Source organism: Mya arenaria, chromosome 3 (genome assembly GCF_026914265.1).
Source record: "Mya arenaria isolate MELC-2E11 chromosome 3, ASM2691426v1".
Classification (NCBI taxonomy): Eukaryota; Metazoa; Mollusca; class Bivalvia; order Myida; family Myidae; genus Mya; species Mya arenaria.
In genome coordinates this window covers 36,193,721-36,210,904 of record NC_069124.1, presented here as the reverse complement: position 1 = coordinate 36,210,904, position 17,184 = coordinate 36,193,721, and the positions used below count along the sequence as shown (strand labels likewise).

The 17,184-nt window shown below is 36.2% G+C and overlaps 1 protein-coding gene across 4 annotated transcripts in view; it reads right to left on the bottom strand.

The window, feature by feature from the left end:
* Positions 1-756: 756 nt before the first annotated feature.
* LOC128227352 (uncharacterized) overlaps positions 757-17,184 on the bottom strand; it is a 36,290-nt gene continuing 19,862 nt past the window's right edge. For all 4 annotated transcript variants that reach the window (XM_052937793.1, XM_052937796.1, XM_052937794.1 and 1 more), the window contains exons 9-19: positions 16,837-16,980; positions 16,310-16,428; positions 15,854-16,004; positions 15,324-15,383; positions 13,386-13,501; positions 11,848-12,025; positions 8,599-11,556; positions 8,112-8,213; positions 6,632-6,817; positions 3,813-3,924; positions 757-2,275 (exon numbers count right to left, since the gene is read on the bottom strand). In XM_052937793.1, the coding sequence (XP_052793753.1) occupies positions 1,551-2,275; positions 3,813-3,924; positions 6,632-6,817; positions 8,112-8,213; positions 8,599-11,556; positions 11,848-12,025; positions 13,386-13,501; positions 15,324-15,383; positions 15,854-16,004; positions 16,310-16,428; positions 16,837-16,980 (4,851 nt within the window). In that variant the 3' untranslated portion in view covers positions 757-1,550. The remainder of the gene's footprint in view (positions 2,276-3,812; positions 3,925-6,631; positions 6,818-8,111; positions 8,214-8,598; positions 11,557-11,847; positions 12,026-13,385; positions 13,502-15,323; positions 15,384-15,853; positions 16,005-16,309; positions 16,429-16,836; positions 16,981-17,184) is intronic.

Below are 17,184 nucleotides of genomic sequence, written 5' to 3'. Positions count from 1 at the left end.
CGTACCAAATCATACCAAGAACTGTTTTGAAAAATCTTACTATTTGTTGTTTGTTTTACTTTGAGTGTTCCGCTATCGGAGATATTAACCTTGAATAATTCGTATCGTACGATCTCGTCTAAATACAATGATGGTTATTTGGCCACATCTCAATAACACTCGCGATGAAGCCAAATGAAACTTGGCACACATGTTACTCTATTCAACACACAGACAATTCACACAGACAATTCACACAGACAATACACACAGACAATACACACCGACAATACACACAGACAATACGCACAGATAATTCATACAGACAATACACACAGATAATTCACACAGACAATTCACACGGCAATTCACACAGACAATTCACACAGACAATACACACAGATAATTCACACAGACAATACACACTTTTAAAGCATTGGACACTTCTCTGGCTTTAATAATTGTAGAGTTTTGTCTGTTGTGCCACTGAAACATCAAATGAGCGTTGACGTTCTTCTCGTACCTTTGTTATGTACCAATTACTTGAACACACTACATGCCTCAGTTTACTAATAGAACATGGCGTAATACCGGGTCATATTGACGAAAGTCCCGCCACAGTGCGTTCAGTACTCCCATATGTTCAGGGGAAAGACAAGCGTTTAGATCTCTTTTTAAATGCAAGAAATATAATTCCAGCGACAGCCCATTATATATAAATATATATTATTGTATACTTGCAAGGACAGTGTTAGACTCTAAAATGAAAACATTAAACAGGATTCTTCTGTTTATTGTGTTTAATGAAGTCACAGATGCATATTTATATAATCTCATCAGTAACAAATTTATATCACCAAAAAATGTAAGTTACGGTAAGCAAACATGAATTTAACTGCAGTCAATGCAAACGAAATACAAATCAGTACCACTATCAGTTACTATCTGCAACTGGTTTCTAATGTTCTATATATGAAATGTCTTTCAACTTAAACAACAATTAAAAAATTCACCAATTATAAATTTTTAATAAACAAAATTTATTTCATAATTTAACAAAATAGATTGATCAAGATTACATCAAATACAATTTAAGTAGCTGCCTGCCATGAAACGGAAGAAAATAAGGTAACTTAACTTAAAACACAAACAACATATGGATTTCACTTGACTATTTCCAAGCATGAACAGTGATTTATAATCAAGGCTTTCCTTTAAAAAAAATGTTTGTTTGTAGTTGCTTACTCACTTGCCCTCAATTCCTTTTAACCACTGGAAATGACTGTAGCATGTTGGTTGGTCATCATACGTACAATTTCATACCTACCTATTCATAGAAAAAGAGTGGATCTAGCTACTTCAAACAAACATTTTTCTGGGATGGCCTTTTTATAATGATAAAGTATAAACCCCCTGGAGCTACATTTTTGTACATGTAAAGGTAAATATTTCAAGAAAATGGTTAACCTCTCCTGCATTTACAAATCTGAAAAAGAACACAAGAATCCCGGACATACTAAGTAACCACCTTACCATGTTTCACCCTGTTTTCATGTGATCACCAGATCAGATCATGACATTTGTGGTTCAACTTTTACTGGGAATGGACTTTCTGACTCCTCCAGAGTAGGCTCAACAATTTCAGCCTCAGAGTCTAGCTCATCTGGAATCATTATATCTCCAGTAGTACTTTGAATTTCATCTTCATCGCTCGAGTCTATATGTATTTGCATATCTTCTTGTTCCTGTTTGATTTTTGCATCTAGACCATCAGGGAAGGCATTGTCTTTCCATCCCGGTGTATTGATTATCTGACCCTGTGGATATATGCCATCACTGATAAATGCATCATCTTCAATGCTCCCAGCCCGATAAACTTTAACTCCTTTAGGTGGCATTGTAACAACCCTATATTCTTTGTTTTCTGCTGCCTTCTTCACTCTACCCCTAGAAGTTGTGCTTTTTGTATCTCCGAGCCTAAATCTCACAAAAGTTTGAGCACTACTTCCATCCTCCCCTCCCTCATTTGCAACAGAACTAGCACCAGACTCGGACTTACATATCGGAGTGATTGGGCTATGAACACTGAGAATCTCTGAGGCTGTGCATGGCTGGTAGTCCAGCCCGCTGTCACTTTCCTCGGAACTTGAACAGTTACACTGTTCCTCGCTACAACTGTGGGCCTCCTTCCCCTTCTTTTCCTTTTTCTTAGGGCGGCTAGAGAGGGCTGCTGCTGAGACACTCTTAAGGAAGTTTTTGATGATTGTTTCAGGTATCCCAGACTCCACAAATGAAGCTGGAAGAAATATATATTTATTTTTCAGAAAGGTTAGACAAATACCTACTTTTACAAGAGCACCACAAATCAAAGGCAAGCAGTCATCTGATGTTGTCCTTGATGTCAGAAAAGGGGAACAACTAGATAATAAACTCGATAATAATTCAAGCCAGAATCATGAGCCTTGTTTTACAAGTGCATATTGTCTTTGGCAACATGTGTACCAAGTTTCATTGTAATAATACTAAAGGTTTATTTGTTACTTCCGACAAACATTGACAACGACACTAGGGCTATGTTATGTCGTAATTTTTTTCTAAGAAAATTTATCAATATACTAAAATTATTTATAAATAAACATTTTAACAAAACATATCTCAAGAAATGAGGTCTTATAAAGATATAATTTCTTACACTCACTGGTTGCTAAAAATTTCATAATCTCCTTCATGGTAACCCTAATAAAACTGTTAAGGATATATAGCAAATGGAAGTAAATGCTGCTTTGAATTGGTTATGCTCCATCATTTGAATAAAGATCAAGCCAATCGATGGAAACAATTTAAATGAGATTTGAGATTCAAAATCAAGCACCTTTTTTTTTAATAATTATTAATGTAATGATAATTTTTCAAATAATTTCAAATCCTTTATAACAGAATCAAGCTAAGCTTACTATTTTTTTCTAGGTGTAATTTGTGTAATTTTTAAGAATTCTGAGATTTTTAAAGGAAATCAGTTTAATGATGATCAAGATTATAAGTATCTTCCATGGCAGAAAGTGTAAGATAGGTTCATTCCAACCCGAGCGTAGGGTGTTTTGCAGAAACGAGGTTTACAGAGTTTCTGCAAAACACCCTGCGCGAGGGTCGGGATGAACCTATCTTACACGAGCGGCTATGGTAGATGCTTTTTCTCCCACCTCAGTTAAACAAAATTAAGTAAAAATGTATTTTTTGCTGGAACTCTTTTGTGCTAAGTAAAAATAATTGCGTATGGATATGCGATAGCACGTGGTTGTCATGGATATGCGCGCAATGATCCAGTTAATGTTAATAGTCAAATCGGCTTTTTTAAATAGTTCTAAGGATAATGAAGCATTATTTCTTGAATGGTGCTTGAAAACTGTTTTATGGTGACATTTGAAGCGAGAAAAAAATAATTAGCGTTCTAAATATTACCATAAGACAAGATTTCCTTGATGCTACTGACGACAGTCTTCAACAAGGGAGGTAATTACAATGTTGTGACCATTAAAAAAGGAGTTCCATACAGGCATTTTATCTTCGCCCGTGGGCAAGATAAGAATATCTAGCATGGTTAAATTATTGGATCTACTTATCTGAGGTGGGAGAAAAACACTTCTTTATTTTGTAGAGTCAAGTTTAAGCAAGTAATTTGGCTATTGTAATAAGAGACTGAAGCTTGTTTTGCTAAGATTGTTTAAAAAATTGGGTCTTATTGATGTACTCTACTTAACCAACTGAATATTTTTTCTATATTATGATGTTTAGTTTGTATACTGAAATATTTTAACATGACACCAATCTCTTACAGATGTGTTTCTCCAGCTTTTCATACAGTGACTTCTGGTATTGTTTTCCATCTGCAATACATTCTTCCAGGCCCTGCATCTTCTTTTTTAAGGCACTCACCAGCTTTACAGCCTACAATATTGATAAGTCATATGCTTAAAACATTCAGTTTATACATACTTCTCTTTAAGCTCCCCCACCCCTCTTGCAAACTGAATACTCCTTCATTTTCTACAAAAAACCTGCTTAAAGATGCACTCTTTAAAAAATACTTCCAAAAAAGATTAACCACAATTAATACAACTGTTTGAATATGCCAAAAAGGACGATTTAATGTCGAAAAACAATGGTTCTTATGACGGATACGGAGTTCAATTTGAAAGGAAGGTGCCGAAAACACAGTATATCTACCTTATGAGACTAGCGTAGATCACAGTAAATCTTTTAGCACTCACCAATCATTTAATATTTTTAGGTTTTCAGCTATTAAATACACGGTTACAATCTTGTTATTCGATGAGCAAATAACATTTTCCATGCATTATTTAACTTGTAGTTCAAACTTTATGAAGTTTATCACTCAAAATGTATGTCCTTTATACATGTGAATGTACTGATTTTGAATAAGAGTGTCACATAAACAATGAATGGCGTATCAGAAAATCGCTATCCATCACCAGTGATCAGCAACCAGTTAAAAAACCTTTCCATGGATGATTGTTCATATCAGGTGGCTGCATTAAATTTAAAAGACACTTCAATATCATGAAGACAGTCAAGTTAGAAGTAAAAGCTTTACTGACTCTTACTATTTTATACGAATAATAGGAAATCCTATAAAAAGCAATGTCATCTAAGTTGGAACATTTCAACACATGTGGAGAAGTGTGATTCCTGGAAACCAGCACTGCTACCTACACAACTAAAACTCCTCTTGTTAAATATTTAAAGATGACATAATGTATGCAGTGAGTGAAATCAAACATGTAGCATGGAATTTAAACAATGAAAATCATCAGAAAATTTTCACATAACAAAAATAGGGCTTGATTTAGTTTGAACTGTTCTTGAAACTTGATTGCCATAAAAGCTGATAAATATTATCAAGCTCAAGTTTGTTTCCTAGGTTCAAACATGCTGGAGTCCATATTGAGAGCCCATGAGAAAGTCCCTTACTGGGGATGGAACACAAAAACGTATAGGGCAGATGCCTATACCTAAACCACTCTCACCCTCTGTCGCTCAATTTGATCATAACTTAAAACTTACAGTTCTGTTGACCAATGTAAGAAAACCTCCCCATTAAATTTCAGTGTCTTAAAACACTGCTTTTTTTAGTACTGGAAAATGGACAGTATTAGGATCATGAAGTCAAGTACGCTACTGGACAAACATTATTTGGTTTAAATCCTTAATGAATATGAACTTAAAGAAACGTTTCTGCTGAATCACTGCTAGTTTCCTTATTGTCATTTATATATATGTATATATATTTATATATATGTGTTTCTCTTTTCCTCTTGATTTATGAGTGCTTTCTATTGTTCTTCACAGTCTTGTTCCTTTACCAGAATAAAACCTGATTTTCTTTTGGTAAACCTTAACATTACATACCTGTAATTATGAATTAAGATTGTATAGCTTTAGCAGTTCTCACTCTATATTATTGGTGTTTTTGTAAATAGCATTGTTTTCTACATGCAAGGGAATTAATTATTGTTCATACGAAGCAAACATTTGATCATACTTCTTTCCCTTAGATTTATCACAATCAGCCCAGGGTCTGGCTAACATGATAACTTGTATTTCTCTTTTTTAACAGATGTAACCTTCCACTTAAATTGCCTCTCTGTATTTCATTTATGTACTTCTACTGTCCACTTCAACAAATTGTTTTCTACACACTCAACCACTATTATGACATTATTACAAGTATGTGTTCTGAATCACCATTCTATTCAGTCAAGGTTGCTTGGGACCTCCACCATCTTTTATACGCTTACGATCCTGGCAGAGTTGTCATCTATAAATCGCGCGCCAACTATACAACTATTTGACATGAAATGTACTTATCGTGCTCTTTTATACGTAAAGCACATTGACTGTCACCATGTTCACTTCATTATAATATTACTACTTTTTTCTTATGTGACGCTACAGGTGTAGCCAGCTCGCTTGTTACTTCTCTACTTCTTTTAGATAGCTCTCGCACATCCACTGCTGTTTCAAAGCGTTATAGAATGAATGCATCCGATAAGTCTTATGATAATCACATTTTCAATCAAAAAGTTTTGTTATGTCTCAAAGTTTCTGTCGCTCTTTACTTTTTCCTAATGTTACTTATCATAGCAGGTTAAGTCATCCAAATCCTGGTCCCTCATCAACGCCATCAAGCGTTCCCGTGTACTCCATTCTCAGAACTCTATCGACAATGGCCTCAGTGTTATGCATCTTAATATCATGAGCATCTTACCTAAACTTGATATTCTATATTGAAGCACAGTCCTATGATATTCTCATCTTCACAGAAACCTGGCTAATCAGTGTTCTTGTAGGTCTGATCTTGAAATCATAGGTCTTGAAGCTCTCTAAGTAGACCTCACTGTATCAGTGGCTTTGATAGACCCCCGAACTCTAATAACGACTACTGGTCTCTCATAGAAGAGAACTGCACACGCTTTCACATGTAATTCTTATACCATACCCATAGCAGGAGATTTTAATTTCAATGTTTAAAACTCCTTCAAACAAAATTTTGAGACTTGTTTCATCTTTTAACTCACAGAGTATTGCGCACTAAAATTACTTTTTTTATTATGCATGTAAAATTATATCCTACCTCTGCCAAAACGAAATGTTTCGGAACCCCCGTCTTGAAAGTCTTCACTTTCTTGTTGTACTTGAAGGTAACCTGTCCAAGATTCCTGATGAGGTAGCGCAGCTCGTCGCGGCGATTTCTTTCACTGGCCAGCTTCACAAACGTGCCTGTTATTGACTGCTTGTCTGTGGGTATCATATGCTGCTTCTGCAAGCATGAGGGTGGAGATTTTTAATTGATTCAATTAACAACTAGAAATGTGTCCATAGGACACGGATGCCCCCACTTCGATTTTTTGTCACAGAAAATAAGCCATAATGATTATTCAGGATAATCTGCACATATAGGATAAGTTGAGTTGAGTTGGGTTTTACGGCATCGCAAGACTGTATAGGTTATATGGCGCCATTCAGGCAGGAAAAAGCTTGTTGGATCCACATTGGACACATACTTTTCAAGAATTAGATTGGAAACATATATTTTTGAAGTATTTTTGGCAAAAAAGGGCCGTAACTCCTAAATGACTAAAGCGATTTCCATGACTATCGAACTTGATCAAGATATTATGGTCACAAACATGTGTTTAAAGTTTGGTGAGGATTGGACAAACAGTTTTCAAGAATTAGATTGGAAACATATATTTTTGAAGTATTTTTGGCAAAAAAGGGCCGTAACTCCTAAATGACTAAAGCGATTTCCATGACTATCGAACTTGATCAAGATAATATGGTCACAAACATGTGTTTAAAGTTTGGTGAGGATTGGACAAACGGTTTTCAAGAATTAGATCGGAAACAATCTTCGGGACGTACGTACGTACGTACAGACAGACACACAGACGTACGTACGGACAAGGGCAACCCTATATGCCGCCACTTTGTGGGGGCATAAAAAGTGCAATACATTTTTTACCTATAGATATTATATCAATGTACATGGAACTTGTCAGAATGATATTATTTAAAAGTAACATTGCTGTCTTTGACGTATGGAAGAATTCAGAGGAAATTGACATGTCCTGCTTCGTCTAAGCAACCATTTTTTCTTAGCACTTCAATTATTATTGTGTAAAAACTCGATAATGCTAACTGAACTTAAAACCATTTTAGGCTAACATCAGTGTTTTTTCTTACATTAAACATCCTTCAGAATTCTCTGATTCAGAGGGCAATATGCTAAATTACTCAGCAAACGCTACCCATAAACTGACTGAAACTAAAACAAGGGTGAAGAGGAGGGGGCCCTTACTGCATGTAGTTTTCAGTTGAAGAAGGTGCTTAACCACACATTATTGAAGCCAGGATGGCATAGGCATTGCTATGCATATTGTCTCTGGCAACATGTGTACCAAGTTTCATTTGAACATCTTGAGTTTTGAGTATGGCCAGGGTTATAGTTTCTACACTGCAATGACAATGCCAGCAATCATAATACATTGCTTTTTTCTTCCAAAAAAACAGATGAGCTAAAACGTAAAAGCAATAACAAAGTAACAACATACCAGAACTTGTCTTCCCATGCAATATGGGGCAGCAGAGGTGGATGCTACTGACAGAGGGGTGCTAAACACTGTCTCAAAGGTCTCTATGTCCACATCAGAGTCCTGCAAAGGCAAACACTATCATCATCAATGTTAACTTATACATCTTATTTCAAATTAACTTTCATAAAAGCATGTTCATAAATACTGAATAACAATGGGTATCTGAAATATCACTACTAAACAAACTTTAGTCACTAATCAGAGATTGAGTGTAGGTAACATCAGTTTAACATAACCCATAATAAAGAAATATACATATGACCAAGTTATTTTATTTATATTCCTAATTTGAGAGCAATCAAAACTACATGGTCATTATTGGTCACTCATATATTATTATTCACTTCATTTAAATCTGAAAGTTATACTCATACAAAAGCTGTGCCAGGGCCAATGATTGTCACAAGTATTTTCTCTAAAGATATTTAGTTAAATTCAAACTTACCTCTGAATCAATCAGAACAGCCACCCCATAATTGCCAGTGCAAGCTTTCTTCCGAGCCTGATCCTGCTCCCTGATCTCATCCAGAAGGTCTGGAGAGTTCCTCTTTCTCTTTCCACCCTCGACATTCTGTGAAGGCACTTCCTCCTCACTTCTATTGGCCATCATTTTCTTTATCTCTTCGGTAAATTGATTCTCTACCTCTTCAAACTCGATAATTTCTGCTTCCTCAGGCCTTAGTGCTGCATGTTTAGGTCTTATTTCTACTTCTTCAGTCTTTAGTTCAGCAACTTCAGACCTTAGTTCAGCAACTTCAGGCTTTATTCCTATTTCGTCAGTCCTTAGTTCAGCAACTTCAGGCCTTGTTTCTTCTTCGGGTCGTGTTTCTGCTTTTTCTGGTTTTATTTCTTTTTCTACCGGCATTATTTCTGCTTCTTTTTGCCTTAACCCAGCATCTTTAGGTTTAACTTCAGCTTCTTCAGACTTAGTCTCTGAAACCTGCTTGCTTTGATCTGATTCTTCAGTAGACTTTAAAAGATCTTTATTGATATACTTGACCTCACATTTAGTGTTTCCATTCATGACAGAGTCTGAGATTTCTTTTTTGTTTTCTATGTCAGCATTGTTTTCAACATTTTCTTTGTTAAAAGAGATTTCTAGTATGTGGTTATCAGAAATATCTTGACTTGTTTCATTACATGTAGAAGCATCATCAACAACTTTGACAGACACAGTTTTATCCCTTAAACTATTGTTCACCTCTGCATTCTGGGCCTGCTCTTTAACTTGTTCACTTACAATAGGACGTGAAGGTTTTGACGGACTAGTCAACACCTCAGCGCGAGGAACAGCCACATGACAGCCAACAACGCCAGACTGGCCAGGGACACTTTTTGGTAAAGAAACCACAGCAATTGAACATGAATTTGAGGTGAATGGTGCTGTATTAGAATTGCTGGCAGAAATAATTCGCCCAGAAAGAGTAACCACCTTCAGTGAAGACTGGCTTGTCGATTCCTGGATACCAGGGAGCATATTCGGCATCTGAGAGGGTGTAACCAATCTAATGGGTTGGAATCTGGAGGAGAAATCTTGCAAAGGAGCTGGGTTGGCCATTTTGATCGGATAAATATTTGGAGATATGAAAGAAGTCTGTGTGGTAACTACACCTGGAACAGTCAGCTGAGTTGATGAACCATTTACAGGCTCAGAGGGTAAGGCCTGTCTTAGGGAATCATTTAGTTCTGATGGAGATGGAATTCTTTGAGTTCCCACAATATTTCCTTGAATACTGACAAGTGATGGATTGGACATTGGCCTTACAATACCTCCTGGCGTCATTGATGACTGAACTTGACCAGCGTTCAGCCCCTTTTGCTTTGCCTCTTCCACAAATACAAGTGGAGCTTTGACGACTTTCCCAGATCCTGCGAGTTTTCCGCCTTTGAATGGTACCAATAGAACCTCTTGGGGTGAGGAAGGATTTCTCATTCCAGGTACAAAAGTCTGGCCAGTTTTTGGATTAACAGGCACATAAGTCACACTGGTACTTGGAGGGTCTCCATTTGAAGCGACAAGGGCACCTCCAACTGGTTTAATGACATTTGTCGTTGTAACAGTTTCTCCATGCGCAGATCCATTGCCTATTCTGCTGCTTGATGTACTTATATTTATTATAATAGGTTTTTCAGTAATTGGTATATTATTTATGTTCCCTACATTGTGCACAACTCCATTTCCTGTTGCACATGTAAAAACATTTGCACTCTTAGCACTAGTTATTGGTGCCGCAGTATTGGTTTTGGCGAGATCACATGAATTTGCAACTAACGGTGTCTTTCCATGCAAAGACAAACTATGTGCATAGCTTGTGTCACCACTTGAATTACCTAATAAACTAACACTGGCAGACTTCTGTGGAGGCACTGCCTTAAACTTCTGGACATGTACTGACTCTGTGCTTGTAATAACAACACCATGATGCGAGTTACTCTGTCCAACAACTGGCGCAGTCACAGTCTGACTCTGTATTCCCTGAGATAGACTAGATAGTGGGACAAACTGGTTTGCTGTAGTTCCAGTGGGGTATACCACAGTAAAGCCTTGATTTCGGACAATTCTGTTCATTGTTTTAATATCCACATTGATATTTTCCCCCTGATGGGGCTGCCAATTGCTGGCACCAGCAGGAGCAGCTCCTGGATTGGGATTACTCGGCACAGGGACTGAGGGAGAGGACTGGCCCTGGTTCGCTCCAGCTTTTGCGGCCTGTAGAGCTTGTTTAAGCTGGTCAAGCGTAAGGTTGCTTGTTCCCGTGTAGGCCTTCCACAGCTGTGTCTTATACTTCTTTAAAGCTCTCTCAATACCTTCTCGACTCACTGAGAATTTCGAAGATTTCACACCTTTTTGTTCCTCAGCTATTATTAGGTTCCTCAATCTTTCAGCAAACTTTATTTTGTCAATCAATTTCTTCTGCAGTTTAATGTTCACTTTCTTCTTTTCATCCTCATCATCCTTTATCTCAATCGGTTCATTTTCATTTGTTAGATCAACTTCAGTTTTCTTCACAACCTTAATTCTGATGGAATACATACAATCAGGGAGTTTCGACTTTAATTCGGGGGGAATGATCGCAGGTTTGTCTGACTTTGGCAGAAACGTGAGTACGAAAGATTCCCACTCTAACGTATCAACCTTAGTCACCCCTAGTGTCGTATCCTTAGAAATGGCGTGAGAAATTTTGGACAGCATATTTTGCCTGTGAACTTCCCACTGACAGTTTGAAATAATTTCCAACAGCTTTATCTCAGAGTTCTGCCCTGTTGATTTGTCTTCCTGTTTCTTCCGGGCCTTCAGGCAAACCATCTGCGTTTTCCATTTGTCCTCTAGAACCTTGGGCGGTTCTGGAGTTGCACTGGCTATTGGTGATGCTGTTTTGGCTGGTTGAATGTCCATGGGCCTCTGAAATACATGAGCAAAAGGTAAACATTTTGAGACGCCATGTAAATGACTTCACCCAATATCTCTTCGGTGAGAAGCAGACACCTTAACCACAAGACCGATCTCAATTTCTAGCTTAAACAGATAAAATTAAAAGAAAACAATGGAAACTTCAAGCTTACTGGCCTTACATGTTACCAAAGTCCAGTTTAAAATACAAACATCAAGGCCTTCAACAAACACAAAACATAAGAGAAAAAATACAGACAGCAAACATAAGACAATTATCAAATTATAAGAATGGTTCACTACCTGAATTTTATTAGTGAGGCCCATCTTCTCCGACACTGAGCCTGTAGAGGGGGTCTGGGCACCAGTGAAAGGGATGTGAATCCGCTTGTTGTTCTTCCGCCGGGTTTTGCCTGATAATTTTAACTGCTCCTCAACATCTAGGTCAATAACAGCAGGCTCAATGCTTGCAGCTTTTGCCCTGTAAGATACCATTTTGATTTTCATAAAATAGTAAATAAATGATACAATGCTGTATACAATTAAACAAAAGAATAGGTAGATCAGTGTTATTATATGGCAGGCAAATCTCTCAATTGGTTTAACATTTATGAATACTAATACCAAGGTGGTTTGGTGTCTTGTCAAATGGAAGCAACTTCTAAATGTGCGTTATATACTGTTTAAGGTCACAAATCTGAACACTTTTGAAGGTTTTTAACAATTATCTTGGAGAGTTTTTGTTGTAGTAAGTTTAAAATGTGTATGAAACATCTTAGGTTAATGTGACAACATCTGTCCAAGTAAAGATTCAGTTATCAATTTTATGTTATTGAGGGTACAAATACCGAAAACTTGAAAAGCAAAAATTCATGGTCATTATTATTAATAAGTATGCTATATTAAATAAACACTGCAAAGTTATTTATTGTTTCTGCTGGTTTTCAAAACATGTGATTTAAATGTAAAGCATGATTTCTGTTTATAAATATCTTGAATGAAGGTCAACATAACTGCAATGCCTCAAAGATGCGGATGTGCCCTATGACGTCATTCCCCCATGTGCTACATTTTGATCTTTCAGCGCATTAGAACAATGAACGGCATTTTACCAAAGGGCTCAACAAAACAAGATAAAACTTTGCAAGTGTGACCAATGCAAGCCTCTGTATTGATCTAGATCATTCAATAATCCATCACAGTTAACAAAGGCATGTTTGGACAGGTGTTAAGGTTTTGTGCTGTGTTTGAAATCTACCATCTACCAGTATAGATGTAAAAAAATAAAATATATGCCTAAAACAAAATAATAAAAGCAAAAGCGTTCTTAGAATATTTAAATAAATACAAAATAGGAAGTTCCTTGAGTTAGTGAAATTACACTGTTCTTAATAACACTGCAATTTCTTCAATAATGTCTGGTATTGCAATAGAAATATAGGGACATGCCTAATGGTCCTAATCCTCTTAAAGTAGGACATTATTGCAACATAGAATAATATAGTACTGTATGTACTTTCAATAAAACATTTAGCGCCAAAATGGAAAATGGCACACCTGAATAGGTCTTTACGTACAGTTAACTAAAGAGGTGCTAATCTAAAAACAAGAGTGCACAGAGGGACCACCAACGCTTATCTGTTTAGTGGTTTTTCAGGGAAACATGATTGAACAATTCTTGAATCCAGAGATAAGGGAAACATGAGTACCAAGTTTTACTTGAATATCCTGAATGGTTAAAGAGTAATTACCAGGAGTTACATTTTTGCACAACTCCACCACTGATGATGAAAAAAACACCATGGCTAAGATAATTCCCCTTTTTTCTTTGAAAAACAAACCTCTTATAAGGTCCTTTATAAGGCAAGACCCTGGAACACGAAACAGGCTCTGACAGGAAACCGCCACTCTCATCTTCAGAGTCCAAGATCTCAAGCACAGGGTGATCTTGGAGAAGCTGTGGGGAAAAGTTAACTAATTTGTTATATTTAACTAATGCTGCAAATTGACAAAGACAATGTCTGCATTACTTTAAATCTTTTTTCTTCCAAACACAAACAATTTTAAAATCATTCCTAAAAGAAACCATAAATATTGAACAATGTAACATTGAAGGCTTGGCCAAATTTCTCTAATAGTACTAGAATTTAATAACTTAATAAGTGTACTCATTTTAACAGTTTACATGATGCAAAATTCATATGAAATATAGCTCAACATAAAATTGATTTTTAATAACCCAAATACCTCTTTTATCATTTTACAAATTAGAATGTGATCAAAACTCATGGGCAAAAAAAAAAGACATTAAAAACCTTGAAATTGACTTTAAACAGAATGCATGGTTCTTCAAAGCTGCACATAGAAAGTCTTAAAATTAATATGTTTTGATGAAAGTGTCAATAGTTCTACAATACATACTGAATGACATGTTTTATATGTTATATTGCTTATATCATTTGTTGTTGGAATGAATTTGCTCCTGCTACAAAGATTATAAACAGCCCTCATATTTTTTAATATACACAGGTTTTAAACAGTGTACTCTCAGTTGAGTTAGAACTGACTAGGAATTTGCCATGGATCCTGTGTGGAGGAAATATCAGTACCAGCCGGTGTGTTACCATTTTCCCATTATAAGATTTTCATTTTATATTTGAACCACTCACCATATTATCATGCCCGAATTACTGTTTTTCAAGATAATGATTCATGCATATTCACTAGACCATGATGCAAGCAAATTCAAATGACCATACATTTTATTCCTTTACTATGATAAGCAATAAACCTGTTTAACTTAAAAATATTGGGAATAAACTTACAATAAATTATTTGTTCATATTTGGGGCTTATTTCTGGAAAAAATATTTATGAATATTTGGGGCTTATTTCTGAAACAATCATAAATACAACAGCTTTTAATCCTTAACAAATTTGGCTGAACTGTATGTTCATACTTTGACCAGATGTACTTACTCATATCATTGAAAAGGCAGAATATGCTCTTCAATAGGAATAATAAGAAAATAATTGGATTAACTAATATGATAAGATGTTAAAAAAAGGCTTAAGTTAAGGTTGCCTGAGAAATTGACAGCTGATGAATAGGAAAACATGTACAAACGTACTGCATGCCCCCAATGTTTTTTTTGTTCTGGTATCTTACCAAAAAGATAATAATCATTATAACATTTGCAGATCCAAGAACATATTTTCCAACTCATCCATCTATAAATTAAATTATAATACACTGAGTGCGTTGAAAACAAGTTCTAATTTTGGAACCCAATAGGACCTTCTTGGTATAAATATTGAGCAGCTCCTTGGATTCATGTACATTTAAGCACTGTTGATCCAAATTGGTCGGGTCCCAGATATAAAGTTAATATTAACGATAATTTGGATTAACAAGTGAAAAAAAAATGATCACAAATTACTGGTGATGCGAAATATTTAGTCGTGAAGATTGCAATGTCAGCTACATGTTACCAAACTGAGGCATTTTGTAGAATGATTACATCATCAAACAAGATAAATTAAACACTACAAGTGTCTATAGAATAGCAAACAAAATGAAATCCTATCTGCCAACCGTAGCCACCATATGATGTACACAGTCTCGTAGTAATTGTGAATCTGTGATATACATATATGGCCCTAAATGCCCACCATAATCCCATACCAATGTTCTTCTTGCGCTGTTGAAATCTTCCAATAGAGCTTATGACCTCATCTGTTTACCATAGATGCCACTCAGAGACTCTGGTAGTACTTACATGTGAGTGTATTGATTCCTGGCTGGGCCCTGGCTGGGAACCGTCTTCCCATGACTGGTCCTGCAATGTTTTTTTAAATAATAATTCTAAGAATAGGGATAAGATAATAGGCAAGTGAGTATTATTAAAAAGAACAATTACTAACAAATGAGGTCGGCGTTAATTGATTGCATAATCTTGGAATGGAATATCAATATGTCAAAAATGTTACTATTCTTCACTTTATTTGATTGTCAACACAACTATTACTTTGAAGCTTCATTGTAAAAGTTTTGTCCACACTTTTTTCAGACTATCAAGGCCAAGATGTGACTATTATCGAAGCCAGAATTATGGGTCTTGCTACACAAATTATCCTGAGAAACATGTTTCAAGTTTCAGGTTAAAATCTTGAACAGGTTTTTGAATGAAGATGCTGAGCTGATAATGAAACCAAAGTTATGAAGAGACAAAAACTTTGTGATTTTTCTAAAAACATGTATACAGACCACTTATGACATTCTACATTCAGGCACATTGCCCTTGCTTACAGATTTCCTCCTCCTTGGCCCCTTGCCCCCACCCCTGCCACGCTCCTGGAACATCTCGCTGGTAGCGTACACCTCCATAGCTTTCCTGCTCACAGCATCTAAATTCTTGGCCAGCCTGTAAGTGGTCTCACGACGGGGTAAGTCTGCATACCTGCAAAGATAGGGCAGAAAGTAAGGAATATGTCAAAGGCATATGAATAACAATAGACAGACAAAACAAAGAACAAACAAAGTACCTTATCAGAAGCATTTCTAGACCAAGTGACCTAATGAGTATACCTTTAATGCTCCTCTAATTTGGAAAATGACCAATACTATGCTCTTGTCACAACTTAATATTAACAATGGACATAAATGGATTATTTGCCAAAGATAAAAATTTAAGTTCAAAGGACAAAATTGTCAAGGGAAATATCTGACTTCTGGTTCGCATTGATATTGTTCCAGCAAGCATACCTTTGTCTGACATATTTCTTCTTCTTACTGGGCGGTTCCCAGTTCTCAAAGTCAGTTGCTTCATGGGGCCCGGCCCCTCCAACCTCATCCTCAAAATCTTCCCCATCCACAAAGCAGTCCTGGCAAGAAAAGACACATTTTAATTTTCCTTAAATATACAATTATGCCATGCTGTATAACACTGAAACATAAGAGTGGGCAACTTTTGTCTGTGTTTCCTTTAAAGGGGTTGCGGGTTAGAGTTCTAACCAGGGCATTTCTTAGTCTATAATTATGTTATTTATGCTATTTTTTATAGGATATAATTGTGTAGCTTTGTTATTGTATAATTAACCTTGACTGAAACTTTATGGTTTTAATTAACAGTAAGCCTACCTGCACTGAACCAAATAATAATAATTGTTGCTGCATGAAGTTTTCATTTATTAATTTATTCTATTTCAATCTCGATACACATTGATAGCAAAAATGATAACAATATAATGAGAGAAATGCTTCTTAATGTGGCATAAACAAGTAATGATTACCTTATCTGGTGAGGATTTCTTGTGCCTCTGTTTGCCGCGTTTCTTCCGTTTGCTGTGGTCGCGGGGAATGTCAGGTTTGGGCTGTCTGGGTGGGCACTTGCACTCGAGCATACAGCCGGGCTTCCTACAGTGATCCTCATGACTCTGAAATATCAACAGACGATTTTCAGCTGATATTTTTATCACATTGAAACTTTGGACTAACCTGATAAAGAGTAATTTATGAAATATTTCTAATGTTTTGATTCAACCTTGCATTGGAGACTTTCTTTAATAAATGCTAGTGATGATTTCAGTAAACAGCGCTGCAAATATCACACAGAGTCTTCAACACAAGCATCCTTGGCG